Source organism: Microcebus murinus, chromosome 11, assembly GCF_040939455.1.
Source record: "Microcebus murinus isolate Inina chromosome 11, M.murinus_Inina_mat1.0, whole genome shotgun sequence".
Taxonomy (NCBI): domain Eukaryota; kingdom Metazoa; phylum Chordata; class Mammalia; order Primates; family Cheirogaleidae; genus Microcebus; species Microcebus murinus.
Genome location: NC_134114.1, coordinates 59,586,469 through 59,605,553, shown reverse-complemented (window position 1 = coordinate 59,605,553; position 19,085 = coordinate 59,586,469). Strand labels below are relative to the sequence as shown.

At 40.0% G+C, this 19,085-nt stretch overlaps 1 protein-coding gene across 2 annotated transcripts in view; it reads left to right on the top strand.

The window, feature by feature from the left end:
- Nucleotides 1–13,265, top strand: part of RPS23 (ribosomal protein S23) — a 477,290-nt gene extending 464,025 nt beyond the window's left edge. For both annotated transcript variants that reach the window (XM_012784374.2, XM_076008153.1), the window contains exons 2-5: nucleotides 11,410–11,447; nucleotides 11,925–12,084; nucleotides 12,827–12,947; nucleotides 13,074–13,265. In XM_012784374.2, coding sequence (XP_012639828.1) covers nucleotides 11,444–11,447; nucleotides 11,925–12,084; nucleotides 12,827–12,947; nucleotides 13,074–13,220 — 432 coding nt within the window. In that variant the 5' untranslated portion in view covers nucleotides 11,410–11,443 and the 3' untranslated portion in view covers nucleotides 13,221–13,265. The remainder of the gene's footprint in view (nucleotides 1–11,409; nucleotides 11,448–11,924; nucleotides 12,085–12,826; nucleotides 12,948–13,073) is intronic.
- Nucleotides 13,266–19,085: the final 5,820 nt, after the last annotated feature.

The window sequence follows — 19,085 nt, the reverse complement described above, 5'->3', positions numbered from 1 at the left end:
GAGGAACGTTTGACTTGGCTCGGAGAGATTCCCCTTCTCACCATCCACCATCCACTCTGCAACCACACCATGTTCCCCAAACTCGCCTTTGGGAACCCGTAGAAAATGGGAAGAAGACAATAAGCACAATGACTAGGGGAAGTGGAGGAATGCAGGAATAAGGAAGAAAGTGGTGAATAAAAATCATACAATAAAAAAGGTCACTGGCCTTAAATGTGGCCTTTGCATGCCCAGTCTTATTCCTAATGTCCCTCACACTTCTGGTTTTTCTCTCTGTTGTTTCATTTCTCCCATCTTCCATTCTTCTCTCCTTTTATCTCTCTGTCCTTTTCCTGATGCTGTGGAATTTCAAGTAAGAAGACAAGTCTGGACAGGACAAGTTTAGACTTAGTAAGGTTGACAGATAAACTATATATAGGCTATCCAGCTTGAATTGATACCAATTCAAATGTCAGAAAAACAACAACTAATTTTAATATAAGTGTGTCGTGTTCAATACTTGGGACATGCTATACTAAAAAATTGTTTATTTGAAAACTAAATTTAACTGGGTGTCTTATACTTTTATTTACTAAATCAGGCAATCCTAGCCTTAGGGACTCTCTGCTCCTCAAACCATTAAAGTGCAGACAAATCACATGGGGGGATTTTGTTAAAATGCAAATTCTTATTCCTTATGTGTCAGGTGGGGTGTGGGATTCTACACTTCTAACAAGCTCCCAGATGATGCTAATACTGCCCTTTAAATAGCAAAGATCTAGAACAGTATATTGTTCAATAGAAATATAATGAGGGCTACCTATGTAATTCAAATTTTCTAGTAGTCACATTGAAAGAAGTAAAAATAAATAGTAAAGAAGTAAAATTAAAAATTAATTCAATAATATTTTTATTTAACCTATCTACAATATTATTTCAAACATAATCAATTTTAAGGGTTATTAGTGAGATATTTTACATTCCATTCCTGCCCCAAGTCTGAACTCTGGTATATAATCTACACTTAGAATACATCTCAATTCAAACAAGCCAAATTTCAAGTGTTCAGCAGCCACATGTGACTAGCAGCTGCTGTATGGGACAGTGCAGATACAGAACGTCTCCTCTGGCTGCCAGAGCAAAACCTGGCAATCTCCCATGTTAGCAGTGGCAGTGCTTACTCCTCAAGTCCCTAGTCAGGAGGAAGTGAGAGCCCAAGCCCTTGATAACCCTGCATTGTGATACTAATGGTTCTGTGAACCCAACCAGTGTTAGTCCCTTAGTGGTTATCATATAAGAATTTTTCATGGAAATGTGCTTGGGTTACATTTTTCAGACACACACACACACACACACACACAAAATCATAAATGTTAAATCGAGCTATCGTTTTAATATATTTTATGCCTTGATGATCCTAAAATTTTAACATAGCATTCTTTCTGTTGACATATTCTCCCACTTGGTTACGAATATTCAAGGCATAATAATTAGTAGCTAGTAGGCTTCACACATGCATTTTAGAATAGAAGTCACACTTAAGATGTGATTGAGAATAGACCATCTTGTGACTTTAGTGAGGAAAAACAGTGACAAAAAATGCTAATTGGATATCTTATAAGCTGCAGAACATTAGGATATCACCTGCCTGGCATTGTACCTGCCTGCTCAAATGGCTGAGGAGTCTCTGTCAGGAACTGTGAAGGGTCTGAGATTTTATTCACTTGTAAGCTAACAAGCTAGCCTGTTGGTTTTATGGATGCTGACACAAGACACAAGATACCTGAGTCAGAGAACGGACTTTATTACTCACCACACAGCATGTGGTGTAAGCATCTGTATGTTTATGTCAGTTCCCCTTGCCCATGGAGTGATGCAGGTAGGCCCAGAAGGATGCTTGCATACACAGTAGACTTCATTTCAGGAGAGAAACCCTGAGCGTAAGGAGCCCCGATCTTTAATAACGGGTAGTAAGCCTACCTGCCCTTTGCTCTGAAACACTATCTCCATATGTCAAGGCTATAAGCAAACCTGTCCTTTGCTACAAAAGGAGACACAGTGTCCCTGCTTCAAGGCTGTTTGCTATGCAAACATCCTAAAAAAGATATTTTAGAACAAAGAGCAGTTAGTGACTCATTCACAATTTATGCAGAAAATGGAAAGTTTTCCCTCAACAGTCTCTACAAGAGAACAGGAAATTATGCATCCATGCTGCCTTCTTTACAACTGAAAAGAACTTGGGTTTGCTTCATTTTCTGATTTACTATATATTACTAAAGGAAATGTTACCTGGAAACTTGAATATAAAAAAAAAAACCTATCTTCTCATAATCATATGTGGCCATATAAAACTGTGTTCCCACAGGAAAAAAAAATAGATCTAACTTAAGAATTCTAATATTTACCTTAAGGAGCATCTAGCAAGATGCTCTATTTATTCAATGCCTCCAGACCAAAAATTGCATTAAGTCAAAGGCTTAAATCAATTGGAATGGTCTTTGCACAGTGATTCAAAATCCAAATCCATCTGCCCACAAAGCCCTGGATGACATGGACCCTGCTGGTCTGTCTCACCTCAGTTAATACCAACTTCTTCTTCTGACCTTGTTCCAGGCACACTGGCTGGCACTCAGCCTCTCAATACATCAACACATCAAGCTCTAGTGTACTTCAGTGCCTTTGCACATACTGTTCCCTCTGTAGGGATCACTTCCCACCTCTCTAACTCTCCCTACATTCTGTCCACCTTCATCATCATAACATATATCACAATTTGCCGCGAGACATTTATTTCTTGGTTTACTTATATATGCTGTGTTTCCTCATCAGAAAGCATGCTCCATGAGAGCAGGCACTATATTTAATTGAGCAATATTCACCTAGAGCCCAAGTTGGTGCTCAATAAAATGTACAGTATGAATAAATGAACCTATCAAAAATGCTACATAATTAATTCCCACTTCATGCCATATGGTATGACTCCCAGGCAATCATAACTGGAAAACAAATAAATTCAAAAGTATTCCATAGAATTCACTCTTGAAAATGGATATGGACACAATTCATATATACTGCAACCATATCAGACCAATCTGGCTCAACTTTTATGTTAACAAAGTTGTAAATTGTTTTTCAGTTGCCATGGACTGCCGGGTTAAAGGTCTGGTAACCTGAGCATGCCCAGATGAACCAAGCTTGCAACCACGGGTGGAACCTATCTGCAGGGACTGAATTAAAAAGCAGACACCTCCATAGCAGAATTCAGGACCCAATCAGATTGAACCCTGGCATCACCTCATTGAAAGATCCTGTCAGATCACCCTCAGACTATAAAACCAGCCCTACTCCCTTGCCCAGGGACACACTGCTTTGGGAACTACCCCTGGTGTGCTCATTACTTGTGCCAAGTAACAAAACCCTCTTGTTATAACCAACTTGGCTGTTTCTATTGACTTGATACCCACCACGTGAAGAAACCCCTCTGTTTGGGAGCAGCACTACCAGTTCACTAGCAAAATACCATAGCACGTACTACTCCTTGCTCCTCGTGGGGAAGGGGGCCAATGCATAACTCTTTATCAAGTTCAGTGCCTAATTGCTGCCATGATTTCTACCAATTTTCATCAAATCAACTTCTAAGTTGATTAGAATCAGGATAGTAAATCAAATGATTTTAAGTGCTTTTAATTTACATGTTAATGTTTCTCATTTTAAGTTTCCCTTTGACTCCTTGGAACATGAATAATATGCCAAATTACTGGCACATATTTACATTCTGGGTTGTTCAAGCTAAATTGAGACAGGAGGCCTGCTCTTGAAATAAATTTGTGCATTTGACAAATATTGATTGGCACTGTGCTAGATTCTTTACCAGCAATACAAAGTTAAAAAAAAAAAATACACAGTCCTTACCCCCAAGAAGCTCCCAGCCCAGTAATGCACAGAAATGTAAACACCTTTGGTAAGTTCTCCCAGCAAACCAGTGACCTTGCTTGAGGGTGGCCCACCCCTACCCCAGGCAATGGCTGATTAAATGAAAGGGACAGAGAGGCAGGTATATGATAGATAAAGAGACAAGAGATTTTGATATGAGATTCTGTTACTTGCAGTGCAAACGAGCCTTTATTGGAAGGATTTGCTAAATGATACATTTAGTGTGGCAACAGAGGCATGAACTAGGAAGGTTGGCTTGAACTTCACAGGGAACCTGCCTTCATGGCCCTTGAAAATGCTCTTTAACAGGTACCTGCAGGCTCCCCACCTTGACAGAGACAGGAATCAGAGTTTTCATTCACCAGAATAAAGCACAACTTGAGAATATGTGCTATGTGATGTTACCCTATACTTGATGCCACCATTTATAACAAAAGTAAAATGGATTCTTCGGTAGAAATTAACCAGCACACTTAGTTTCTAAGGGATCATTGTATACAACTGCTTGGTAACAAATCCAGGAAGTTATTTTCTAAATAATTAACACAAATTTTGGAAGCTCCAACTTAAGACCCATCTAATTAAATTTTTTTTCTTAAATTTTTATATTTTTTTAGAGACAAGGTCTCACTCTGTCACCCACGTTGGAGTGCAGTGGTGTGATATGGCTCACTGTAACCTTGAACTCCTGGGCTCAAGTGATCCTTCTGCCTTGGCCTCCCAAAGTGCTGGAATTACAGGCATGAGCCATCACTTCCAGCCCCTACCTAAGTAAATTTTAAAATTCATGTGCACATGAGCACCATTATCCCATTGTATGTGAAATGACCAAGTCTATCAACTGGCTATCAATTCATTCATTTTGGTTATCCTCATAATCAGTAATGACTGCTTAAACCAACAACATCAAGAAGCAATTTTTTAAATCAGTAGAAAAATTAGTACTTTTTGTGTAGCTACAAGCCCAGAACCTCCTCACTTCTTTTCTTCCTCTCTTCCTATGTTTCCTTCCTTTTATCTCGTTTTTTTTTTCTTATAATTCAACAACAAAAAAATCTTGTTTGACATTCAAGTCTTTTAAGCAATACAGTCTTAATAATATAAAATTTCCAAAGTTTTGCATATTTACTTTGATATGAGTTTTTATATTTATATATCATAATCATTTATATATCATCATGTTTAAATAATATAGAAATAATCCTGATGAATCTTCATTTTGTTGTGGAATGCAAGGGCTATAAGAGTCACCCTCTGCCGCTTCCCATCACCAAAGATCAGCTGGTCCCAAATGAACTCAAAGCACAGATCTGTCTATTTAATTCTGAAATCTCTCTAGGGAAGGAGATTCTAACATAATATTCCATTGCAATGAGGGAAATTATCTTTTTTTTCCTAGGGAGAAAAATTATCTTTCTTTTCTTATAATTCAAAGGTCCCTGCTGAAATAGAAGCATATTTTCCTTTGTTTGGTTCTCAGCCAAGCTCCAGAACACCTGGAGAATAACTTTTAATATGCATATTAAAATTATAGCTCCCTTCCAGGAATTTTACAAAGGGTATCAAAGAACAGCTTTGCCAATTCCCCCTAGATCCTACATAGAGGTTTAATTATGAAAACAGGATTTTAAAGATCAGGCTTCAATATTACTAAGATGGTATGGCAACATACACTTATTTCTTTAGTGCCACTTTAGAAGAGATGTGAAAAGAAATAACCACTGCACCAAACAGTAGCTAGAATGAAAGACTAAGAAATTCCATTCATTTTATATAAAGGAAAAATTGTGTTTAATAATTTAATCAGGGAAATGAGGCACTCAACATTTGTCACTCGCAGTTACACGGAGCATGGAGTCATCAGTCTCACCTCCCTGCTTTCTTCATTCTCACTTAAAGCTGTTTCTTTAACTTGTCACATTTCCATAGCAACTGCTATCTCAATTTTAATAGCTAAAGCACAAGGAATCATTGCTAACCATCCTAAATATGTTCCAATGTCAATTGTCAACATTATTACAATCCTTGGCTCTTCTTCCCCAAAAGCTAACTCTGCCCACTGTCGTATAAACAATCAGCATCTCGTCAACTGATATAATATATAAAGACCCATCTTTCTTCTCAGGTTTGGGGGATGTCTCTAAGAGAAATCAAATAAAAAAATGTCCCCCTATCTCACCTGAGTGCTAAACCAATTGACAAATAAGACAAGGGGTAAGACAAGCCGAGGCCCAAATACCACCTGTACCACTGTGAAAGGCCAGGAAGGAGGGCAGAAGACAAAGATTAGAGTAGGAGCAAAATGGATTGTAACTAGCCCCTCCCTCGAGAAGACAGACATGAAGCCTATTGTGAACTAAAATAAAATCTTAAGCCTCGCAACCAATTGAATGGACTCCCCTCTTGGCCGAGGGGACCCCAGAAAAACCTTAAAGCTGAGTTGCTGTGCATGAGGAGAAGGGAAGTCAGACATACCCACCTCCCTTTTGGAGTTACTCTTTGTAACAACAACATACTAACAGGACATAAAGCCATGCAAGACAAAGGTTAAACCACACCTGCAGGACATCAATTTGCTTAAAAGATCACTGGAGTCTCAGTTTTATGTCCTGGTTTGTATCTGAATATCAGACTTCCTTATCTTAACTTAAAACATTCCAAGCCTTTAGACAAAGCTTCATTTCTTTAACTAATTATAAATCAAAAAATACTTAAACCTACCTAACCATCTCCCCACTTCGAGATGTTCTGCCTTTTTGGGTCAAGCCAATCTATGCCTTCCATGTATTAATTTATGATTTTACCTGTAATTCCTGTCTCCCTAAAATGTATAAAACCAAATTGTACCCAACCATGGCGGGACCACTTGCTCAAGGCCTCAGGTGTGGCTCTCTGGGACATTGTCACATATAGTCAGCTCAGAGTAAACTTTGAAATATTTAACAGAGTTTGGGTTCTTTTCCATTGACACTATCCTGGTAGCACTAGGCTCTCAGTAGGGAAGAGAGCACTGCCTGGGAAGAAATGGGGTAAAATATATTATTCATGGGCAGGCTGGGTCTCAAAAAGGAAAAAGGGAAAAGCTGAACATGCCCAGACTATGCTTTTTAAACTTATCATGGATGTCACACCTCCTCACCTGGCATGGAATGAGTAAAGTGACAGAAACCAGGAGTTCACTAACTGAACTCCTTCTATTTGGAAGAAAACTTACCAGGAAAGAGGGGACATTATTCTCCTTCCCACTCCCACTTTTCCAATATTATTACAAGAGCTACCAAATGGGATTCTTCTGTGACAAAATGTCTCTTTGTTTTCATATACCTCTAGTAACCCCAAAATGTCAGGTTGCAACTTACAATAAAAAAACTTTTGTCTTAACAACTATAACTCCCTAGTTTTCCTGGTGTTTTGCTGGCTAGAAAACTATTTTCTACCTATTTTGTATTGTATTTACTTAACATTCATTAACATTTTTTTCTAAACTTAAAAATCAAAATTTCGCCTTATAGCTAATATGGAAACCAACAAACATGTTCTGGCTAAGCAAGTTAACATCTTTAAGCTTCTGTTTCTTCTTTGTAAAGTGGTGCTAATAATAGCACCTACCACAGAGGGATTGTTTTGAGAATTAAAAGAAACACTGTATGTAAAATTCTTAGCAGTCCTATGCCTGGCATCAAAATAACAATACATACTAAAGATGGTGGTGGTGGTGGTGGTGTGATGTCAATGCTTTTGCTCTTCCCTTCATGATCTAATTCCAAAATATATCCTAATTATGACACCTTTCCATCTCCATACTTTGTGAAGGAAAAATAATATTATCCAATCACTTTGGATGAATCAACTGATACTACTAACTCAGCACAGGTTTTATACTTCATTTGGGTCATAAAAGAAGATTTTCTTTGCTATGAAGAGTTACTCAACTTTTTTTCTTTTATAATTTTAAAGAAATTCTTAACTTTTTTTTTACTCATTGCAAGACCTACTTGGGAGAGGAAGAGTTACTCAACTTTTGGCACTTTTGCAAACAGAACAAGGGGAATAGATATCTTCAACAACTTTCAAGATAAATGTGAAGTTGGACTGAATTTGGTAAATTTAGTGAGTGTATGTACAGATAGTGTATCTCTCGTGACAGGAAAACATGAAGGGTTTATTGCACAGATTTAAAAAAGTATTAACAGATCCAGATGTTCTCATTTCTTTTCATTATATCTTGCATCAGCAAAATCTCTGTGCTGAAGCTACCATTTTAAGTGACACTTTGCAACAAGTTATAAGTATTGCTAACTATATTCTTGCAAATGCAACAAGGTAGTTTTGTAACAGGCTAAAGTTGAAAGATGAGGTATTCAGTGTGGATTTGCCATATCATTCTAAATCATGTTGGCTATCACAGGGACAGCTAGGTGTTAGCCAAAATTTTATCTCTGCAAGAACAAATAGCTAAATTTTATGAAGAACAAAATCAGCAATGTGAATCACAGAAAGAAGATTTCTATAGGAATGCAGCATTTCTGTGTGAGATCACGTCAAATCAAAATGACTTAAATATGTCTTTGCAAGTTAAAACCAAGTCTACATATGATATATGGCAAAACATCTAAGCATTCTGGGAAAAAAAGCTTTCTTTTTTCAAAGCACTTGTTCTTCAAAAGGAAATTTCGGATGAACATTTTCCCCAGTTAGCAGAGGTCACTGATGAGCAGGATGATATATGCAAATCATTTGAGGAATACCCAGCTGTTACAGACATACTAATTGGAGAACACAATGAAAGGTTCTCTGATGTTGAGAAACATCACATCATACTCAAATTAGCATTTCAGCCTCACCTAGTTGATACCATCAAAACACCTAAAGAGCTACAGATGGAATTGATTGAGCTCTCAGTAGATGACATTTTAAAGTCATTGTTTAATGCTAAGAAAGATCCAATTGAAATATGGAAAAATGGAGTAGAATACTCATGCCTTTGGCAACATACTCAAAAAATGCTTTCTTGCTTTTCAACCACTTATTGCTGCACATCTACATTCTCCTACCTAACCCAAGTCAAGACACTCTTAAAGTCACAAATAACTGATACCCATCTAGAGGATCCATGCTGCAACCAAATACTCAAATGCTTCCAACAAAAAGCAGACACAACAAAACCATTATAAGGTTAGTGAGCTTTAAAATTGTTTTCATTTTTTGAAATTATTAAGCACATAGTAGTTAGTTGGGTTTTTTGTTTGTTTGTTTGTTTGTTTTTGAGACAGAGTCTCACTCTCTTAACCGGGCTAGAGTGCCATGGCATCAGCCTGGCTCACAGCAACCTCAAACTCCAGGGCTCAAGCAATCCTTCTGCCTCAGCCTCCTAAGTAGCTGGGACTACAGGCATGAGCCACCATGCCTGGATAAATTTTTTAACCTATATTCTTAGCTGGCCAATTAATTTCTTTCTATTTTTAGTAGAGACAGGATCTCGCTCTTGCTCAGGCTAGTCTTTAACTCCTGACCTGGAGCGATCCACTCACCTCGGCCTCCCAGAGTGCTAGGATTACAGGCGTGAGCCACTGCACCCAGCCTAGTAGTTAGATTTTTATAAAATATAATTGAAGTTTCTTGAATGTGGCCTTATTTGATTACAGCTAAATTAATGCAGGCTTCCAACATGAAAAGGTTCCCCACTCATGGGATAGAGTGTAACATCAGCCACTCTTTGTCTATTTTGCTTCACCTGCCTTATCTACCATAACAGTAACCTTTGGTGGCCCAGAGCTCTAGCCTCCAAACTTTCTGTTCTACCTACAATCATCCCCTAAGTGATCACAGTCAGACCCATAGCTCTCAATAGTATCTATTCACTGATGACTCCTGAACTTTATATCATATTAAATGATGCCTAATAGACATCTCTAACTTAACACATCCAAATATGTCTATCCTAATAGACATGCCTAATATACCTCTCTAACTTAACACATCCAAAACACAACTCTTCATTTCCCCTTTCAAAATCTCCTCTCTCAATATTTCCCACTCAGTAAACAACCCCACAAGTCACCTATGTGCTCAGGTCAAAATCATGGCATCATAATTATCTCCTCTCTCACATCCTACAGTCCTTAGCAAATCCTTTTGGCTCTATCCAACTACTTTTTACCATCTCCACTGAGGCTCCAAGTAGTCATGATCTCTCACCTGGACTATTGCAACACCTCCCCAACTGGCCTCACACATTCATCTGTTTTTCTCTTCATATCAGCCAGAGTAATCCTATAAAAAAATACAAATCCTATTTTGTTTCTCCTCTGGTCAAAACTTTACAATGGCCCTCAATCACCAGAAAAATAGAAAAAGGCTTTACCATGGTCTATGGGGTCCACAAGTCCCTGAATAGACCTAATCTAGTGCCACGCTCCTCCTCACTCACCGAGCTCCACTCACTGCTCACTGATCTTTCACTTCTTCAACTTACTGAGAATCCCCCTTCCTGGAAGGCCCTATCCCCTATACTTATCTGATTGTTTTGTCTTTAACCTCTCAGCTCCAATGTAATCTCCACAGAGCTGCCTTCTTAAAACTATCCTATCTACAGTAGCCACCCCCATCCCCAAATCGTTATTACCTACCCAGTTGTATATTTTCCTCTGCAGTATTTGTCATTATGTGAAATTATCTTTTTGATTATTTGTAAACGTACTTATCTATATTGTCTGTCCCCTCACACTGCGAATATAAACTTTGCAAGAGCAGAAACTTTCACTCTCTGCACTGCTGTATCCCGGGTGCCTACGGGAGTGTCTGGCACAGAGAAGATATTTTACAAAAAATATTTGCCAAGTGAACCAACATGCCAGAAAATTCTCATATTTAGTTCATTTTACAAGAGAAACTGAGGTTGAAGAGCTAATTAAATGACTTGCCCAAGGTTGCACAACCAGTCAATGGCAGCTTTAGGGTTTAAGGCCAAGTCAGACTCCAAAGATTGGGTTTTTAACTACTACCCTAAACTGCCTCACTAAATTTTACAATCTACTATGCTCCCTGCGAGCTTGAGTTAAGTCTCCTAAATCTCATTTCCCAAACTCTATTCGGAGGGCCCCGCCTCCTCGCCACTCCGCCTACTCCCAGTAAGAGCAAGCCCAGCGACCCCGCCTTCCTCAGCCCTCGCGCCGCCCAGCCCGGCCCGGTAACTTGCCGAGAGCGCAGGCGCCGTGAGCGGGCCTCGTGCAAAGCATTCTGGGGTTGGTAGTCCTCGTCCTTCCTGTGTCCGGCACGCACGTGAAAAAGAAATAAGCAACGGTGCAAATTAGATATCTCTGAATTTAACGAAAATTAAATAAGACTCAGATTCTGTCTCAGTAAGGTGGTGCAATCGAGTCATTCTCAAAGGACAGTCTGCAGCCTCAGGTCAGGCGCTGCGCAGACAGCCGCGCGGGTCCTTGGTTGGGCGGGGCTTGCTCGCGGTGGCTTGTGGCTCCTTCCTGTGCCGCTTCTCTCTTTCGCTCAGGCCCGTGGTGCCGCCGGCAGGATGGGTGAGCGCTCCTGACCGGTCTAAGGGTTGCCGAGGGCGGGATCTGGGTTCTCGGGGACGGGCTGGCGGATGGGAATAGAGCTGGGGGCAGGATCCCACGGGGGGAACCCCATGCGGGAGAGCTAGGGGGACGCCGCTTCTGAAGGCACATGGCCAGGCGCAGAAGCGGCCCACGCGGCTCGGAAGCCGCCGGGGACGCGTTACCGCGGGACACAAGCCGACGCTGCTTCCCAGGCTTGGCGTGGGGCCTAATCCTTTGGGAAGACGCACCCACCGGAGCGCCTGTGTCCCCTCCTAGCGTTTGTTAGTCGTTTCAGGGGGAATTTTGAAGCCAAATGTTTGGCCCACCGGCCGAGATGTGTTCCGAGAGCCAACCTGGCTTAAGGGTTTAGTCCAGGTGACGCTAGTGCCTTAAGAGATGTAAAACATGAAGTAGGTGGGTTTTCTCGCTGAAGAACTAAAATTCTTTAATTTCTAGGCAAGTGTCGTGGACTTCGTACTGCCAGGAAGCTCCGTAGTCACCGACGAGACCAGAAGTGGCATGATAAACAGTACAAGAAAGCCCATTTGGGCACAGCCCTGAAGGCCAACCCCTTTGGAGGTGCTTCCCATGCAAAGGGAATTGTGCTGGAAAAAGTGTAAGTGGAAATCCATTGCTTCCTTCTAGGTTTATTTTACTATGGAAAATCGAGACGATTACATTTATTGAATTTTCCTTCTAACGGGAGTAATCGTAGGGTTTTGTGTAATCACGTTTGGGTATTTAGGGGTAAAATTGCAAAGCACTTTTGCATTTAACAGCTGATAAATTTAGTGTTTGGGAATTAGGTAAAGTGTTTTAATTTCACCATTGGCTTGGGAGGAACTGAAGGAGAAACTTGCAATGATAAGGGACATAAATGAACACATTCATCATGTGTGGGAACTGTTAATTAACAAGTGCGCTTGCCAGCTATCAGGGTTTTGTTTTTAGTTCGAGGAATTCAAAGTAATGAGGTGAAGAGAGTTGTGTCAGAAGTGACTGAGATCATATAGCTAATAAGACTGAGATGTGAATTTGCTGGTATTTGTTATTTACATTAAAAATGGCAATTTCATGTGAGTCAGTTAAATTTGGTGGTAAGTCATGATTTGAATCTGGACTCTCTAGCTCTAATTCTTAATTATCTAAGATAACTTATAACTAAAGGGACTGGAAGATTGCCTCATTCTACTAATGAAACAGACTGAGGAAAAACTTGGTGGAAATCACAGGACTTTAGTTATTTAAGATTAGATTGAAAAGATAGAAGCAGTTTCTAACAAGCTCTTGCTTAAGGTGGTAAAATGTGTCTGTTTTCAGAAAGCCAGCTCATTCTGCTGTGTTAATTTATCTTTCAGAGGAGTTGAAGCCAAACAGCCAAATTCAGCCATCAGGAAATGTGTCAGGGTCCAGCTGATCAAGAACGGCAAGAAAATCACAGCCTTTGTACCCAATGATGGTTGCTTGAACTTTATTGAGGTGAGTGCTTATTCACCTCAATTGGGGTGGCCTCCTCCAGTTTTTTATCCAATGAATGGGAGTTTCTACGTATGAATATTTTTGTGACTCGCTGACACCAGAAGTAATTTTTTTATTTTATTGCAGGAAAACGATGAAGTTCTGGTTGCTGGATTTGGTCGAAAAGGTCATGCTGTTGGTGACATTCCTGGAGTCCGCTTTAAGGTTGTCAAAGTAGCCAATGTCTCTCTTTTGGCTCTATACAAAGGCAAGAAAGAAAGACCAAGATCATAAATTTTGATGGTGAAAACACAGTAATAAATTTTCATATGCCAAAAACGTTTGATATCTTATTTTCCTTTTTCTCACTACAAAGATGCATTGTGTGCTTTATTAATTTTAGGAGATGGGGAGAAAAGTTGTTTCAGGATTCTCTAGAGTTAATGAGATTTGTAATCTGGGACAAAGTTTGATTCCTTCTATGGAGTAAAGAAAATAAAGTTATAGATCTGGAATACAGATACACAGTATTCTAGCCTAGCATTGCATTAAAAACTTCAGTAAACTCATTACATTTATGGAAAGACTTTTATGGTAGAAGTGTGGATAATTTTTAGATTTTTTTTTTTTTTTACTGTATCTAGTAAAACTAAGCAGTTTTAACTTCTATTGAATATGGATCATTTTGGGTACCCTTGGAAATGTACATTCTTGATCCATGTTCGGAGGACCCAAGATGATAAATAGTACCCTTAAAGTTACTCCCTGCTCCTGATTTTTGTTTTAGTTTTTAAAGATCAGGATCTATTTGTAATTCTGTGTCTACATATACTGTGTTTTAAAATAGGAAGATAAAGGTGTCGGGTGATTTAGTAGGTGGGAGTTGATGTAAGTATATGCCAGGCAAATTGAGGAATAGAGAAAAAGATTATGCGAAAGCAAAGGAGACTAGGTGTATGGCCAGATCAATCTTTTAAGTGCTTTCTCATGAGATACTGTCAGTAACCTTTTGGCCTTAAGGTTTACCTGAAGGCACACGTAAAAGAAATGGAAGTGTGGGTAGGAGACAAGATAGATTGTGTTTTGACAGGTTGAAGCCAGATGTTGAACACATGAGGGTTTTGCTATCCACAAATGTTTCAAATTTCTCATGGATATGATAAAGCGCTTTGTCTAAAATGAGGTGACTAGCCTACTCCTGTTGACTATTAGTAAATATGGGTTAATTCGTTCTGACTGGAGCCTCATGTTAGATTATGTTTAGGATCACTGAAAAACTGAATTTTTTGGTTGCTCATTTCCCATGGCACAAGGGGACCCATGTGTGTGGTCCCTGCCTATTCCTGCCTTCAGCCTGCCATTCCTTCCTTTCCTTGTCTCTCCGCCCTCCAGCAACACTGGCCTCAGTTGCTCCTGCTGAAGCCTAAGTTCCCTCCCGGCCTCAGGAGCTCTGTTTCTGTTAGGGTACCTCGGCCTCACCTGCCATTTCAGAGCTTGCCCTTTACCAACTCCACAGCAGGAACTCCAGTGCACTTGTGCTCATTTATGTCTTTCACAAAAGACTGTGCAAGTCTTTGTCTTTCCACAAGGGCAGAAAGAAAACTGCCTTTTCTTGGTTTCTGCCCATCGCTGCTTAGAACGAGTAGTTGCAGAGTCAACATTAGCTAAGCCATTCCCAAGGGCTGACCGCACGTTTTCGGATGGGCTTTAACTGACCCAACCTGCTGCAGTTTGGGGAGATTATAGCACCTGCGCCACCATACAGGAAAGGGGAACAGGGTCCCGAGATTCGTGCCGTTCTGTGCCGCGGGAGTCAGGCGCGGCGCGGGCAGCTCTTGGGTCGGTGGGGTCCTTGTGGCGGGGCGCGCGGGCGCGGAGGCCGGGACCTGGGCCCGCAGCGGGGACCGCGCGGGCGCCCCCTCCCCCACTCGGTCCTGAGCCCCCGTGTCGCTGGCGTCCCTGAGATGTAAGCCGAACCTGCAAAGAACGCGCCTAGTTTAAGATCCTCTCCTCGGCAGCTCACTGTTGGAGTCTCCGGGATGCCCTTTTGTCTTGCTAAGCAGTCCCGAGGTCCCGGGCTGCCAGGTTGCCCCCTAAATACACCTTGGGCGCCTCAAACCCAAAAGTGTCTGAAACTGATCTTAGTTTCTTCTGTCCTACCCCGCTTCCCTCACCGCCTTGTGACCGAGGCCCCTTTATTCATACATGTGAAATGTGTGACAGGCACAGGGCTGTGCCCAGCTGGACTAGTGCAGGCGTATGGCGAGAAGAATGAGCCTTGGGCACAAAATTTAAACAAAATCCCAGCACCTGTGCGTGTGTGTGTGTGTGTGTGTAGCTAAAGAAAAGCTAATTATAAAATATAGAAAGGCAAAGGAAGTAGAATAGCAAAAACAATATTGGAAATGAAGAATAAAGGTGTAGGAATCACAAGAAAAAATTTTTTTTTAGAGACAGTCTTGCTCTGCTGCCCAGGCTAGAGTGCCATGGCATTAGCCTAGCTCACAGCAACCTCAAACTTTTGGGCTCAAGTGATCCTCCTGCCTCAGCCTCACAAGTAGCTGGGACTACAAGACATGGGCCACTATGCCAGTCTAATTTTTTCTAATTTTAGTTGCCCGGCTACTTTCTTTCTAATTTTAGTAAAGATGGGTCTCACTCTTGCTGAGGCTGGTCTGGAACTCCTGACGTCAAGGGAGCCTCCTGTCTCAGCCTCCCAGGAGTGCTAGGATTACTAGCATGAGCCACCATGTCCGGCCTAGGAATCACAAAACTTGATTTTACGATTCGATTTATAGCTACAGTAACTGAGACTTACTGAAGGAGAGACAGAAACACAGATCAATGAAATGAGATAGAGGAATCCATAAAAAGAATGCAGAAGAAAGGCCAATTAATTTTTTTTTTTTAAAGAAAATACAAAACCAATGGAGGAAGAATAGTCTTCAATAAATTACATGACTTCCATTTGCAAAGAAAACTAAAACAAAACCTTAACCCTAAACTACATACATTATACAAAAAAACAAAAGGGATCATGTATCTGAATGTAAAATTTAAAACTATAAAACTTAAAGAAAACATATAGATCTTTAAAACCCAGGCTTGGATAGTGTTCTTAAACGTTATACCAAGAGCACATTCCATGAAAGAAAAAAATGTATAAATTGGACTTCATCAAAATTAAAAACTTTTGCTCTGTGAAAAATCCTGTTAAGAGGATGAAAAGGCAAACCACAGATTGGGGAAAAAAATACTTGTAAATCACATATCCAACAAAGGAATTAATATCCAAAATATATGAAGAACTTTCTAAACCAAAAGTGAGAAAACCGCATTATAAAATTGGCAAATAAACATCTCTTCGCCAAAGAAATGGCAAATAAGCACATGAAAAGATGATCAACATCATTGGCCACTAGGAAAATGCAAATTAAAACCACAACAAAGTGTCACTATACACCTATCAGAATGGCTAAAATTAAATATACTGGTATTTGATTTTTTCTTCCTAATTTTCGTGAGTTCTAAGTATATTCTAGTTATCAGTCCCTTATCGGATGCATAGGATGCAAAAATTTTCTCCCATTCTGTAGGTTGTCTGTTTACTTTCATGACTATTTCTTTGGCTGTGCAGAAGCTTTGTAGTTTGATCATGTCCCATTTATTTATTTTTGTTGCTGCTGTGATTGCCTTTGGGGACTTCTTCATAAACTCTTTGCCCAGGCCGATGTCTAGGAGAGTGTTTCCAACTTTTTCCTCTAGAGTTCTAATAGTTTCATATCTTAGGTTTAAGTCTGTTATCCAGCGTGAGTTGGTTTTTGTGAGAGGTGAAAGGTGTGGGTCCTGTTTTAGCCTTCTACAAATTTTTCTAAAGAAGACAGAAGAATGGCCAACAAACATATGAAGAAATGCTCAACATCTCTAATCATCAGGGAAATGCAAATCAAAACCACAATGAGATATCACTTAACCCCAGTGAGAATGGCTTTTATCAAAAAATCTCCAAACAATAAATGCTGGTTGCGGAGAGAGAGGAACACTCCTACACTGCTGGTGGGACTGCAAACTAGTTCAACCTCTGTGGAAAGCAATATGGAGATACCTTAAAGCGATACAAGTGAATCTACCTTTTGATCCAGCAACCCCATTGCTGGGCATCTACCCAAATGATCCAGTGACACTCTACAAAAAAGACACCTGCACTCGAATGTTTATAGCAGCACAATTCATAATTGCAAGGCTGTGGAAACAGCCCAAGTGCCCATCAATCAAAGAATGGATTAATAAAATGTGGTATATGTACACCATGGAGTACTATTCAGCTCTAAGAAACAATGGTGATATAGCACACCTTATATTTTCCTGGTTAGAGCTGGAACCCATACTACTAAGTGAAGTATCCCAAGAATGGAAAAACAAGCACCAGATATATTCTCCAGCAAACTGGTATTAACTGAGTAGCACCTAAGTGGACACATAGGTGCTACAGTAATAGGGTATTGGGCAGGTGGGAGGGGGGAGGGGGGCGGATATATACATACATAGTGAGTGAGATGTGCACCATCTGGGGGATGGTCATGATGGAGACTCAGACTTTTGGGGGGAGGGGGGGAAATGGGCATTTATTGAAACCTTAAAATCTGTACCCCCATAATATGCCAAAATAAAAAAAATAATTAAAAAAAAATAAAAAAATAAATATACTGGTAATACCAAGTACTAGTGAGAATGTGGAGCAACTGGATTTCTCATACATTGTTGGTGGGAATATAAAATGACACAGTCACTCTGGAAGAGTTTGGCAGATTCTTATAAAGTTAAACATATACTTAACAATATGACCCAGTAATTGTACTCCTGGATAATTGCACAGAAATGAAAATATATACCCACACAAAAACGTGTGCACAAATGTTCTCAGCAGCTTTATTTGTGATTGCCGAGAAATGGGAACAACCTAAATGTCTTTCAATGGGCAAATAGGTAAACTGTGGTATATCCATAAATGAAATACTACTCAGACATAAAAAGAAAGAAACTATTGCTGCACACAACTTCTATGAATCTCTAGGGAATTATGCTGAGTACAAAAAGCCAACCACAATTCCTTTGATTTGATTACTACACATGGATGTCTATGTAAAACATCACACATACCCTAGAAATATGTGTACAACTATGATGTAGCCATAATAATTTAAAAATATAGAAAAAAAAGCTAACCTCAAAGGGTTGCACCTTATATAATTTCATTTCCATATCACTCTTGAAATGACAAATTTATAGCAGTGCAGAAGAGATCAGTGGTCACCAGGGATTAAGAAGGGGTGCAGAGTCTGACTATAAAAGGGTAGCATGAGGGAACTTCTTTGTGGAGATGGAACACTTCCATGTCTTGGTTGTGCTGGTGTTTACACAAATCAGTACTTGTGATGAAACTTCATAGTACTATACACACACCAAAATGCATATAAAAATTGGTGAACTATGAGTAAGGTCTGTAGTTTAGTTAATAGTGTTGTACTAATGTCAATTTCCTGGTTTTGAAAATATACTCTTGTTATGAAAGATATTATCATATCTCTTGGGGGAGCTAGGTGAAGGGTATACACAAACTCTACTATTTTGCAACTTATGAGTCTTAAATTATTTATAAATAAAAAATAAGTATGTATGTTTATATATATGTATACTTTGTGAACGAGTAGTTAATTTAGTCTGTAACTTAATCTGTGTTAGCCTTATTTGCCTAGAAAAGCCCAAACAAATCAGAAATTGTTAGAGCAAAAAGAATTTGGAGATCATTTACTCTTGTGGTTCCTAAACCCAAGAAACATCAGAATTCCTCTGGGAAACCATCTGCAGGGTATTCCAGGAGAAATGTCTTTTTGACAAACTCTCAGGTAGTTCATATGGAGCCATTTCCTTGTTTTCTCACTGCTGGCCTTATCCAGTCACCTCATCTTGTAAGTCAGAAGCCCAAAAGTAGATCTTAAGTATTTTAGAAATCATTTGCCCAATGGTGGCGCACACCTGTAGTCCCAGCTACCGGGGAGGCTGAAGCAGAAGGGTCACTTGAGCCCAGGAGTTGGAGGTTGCTGTGAGCTAGGCTGACCCCACAGCACTGTAGCCTGACCAACAGAGCAAGACTCTGTT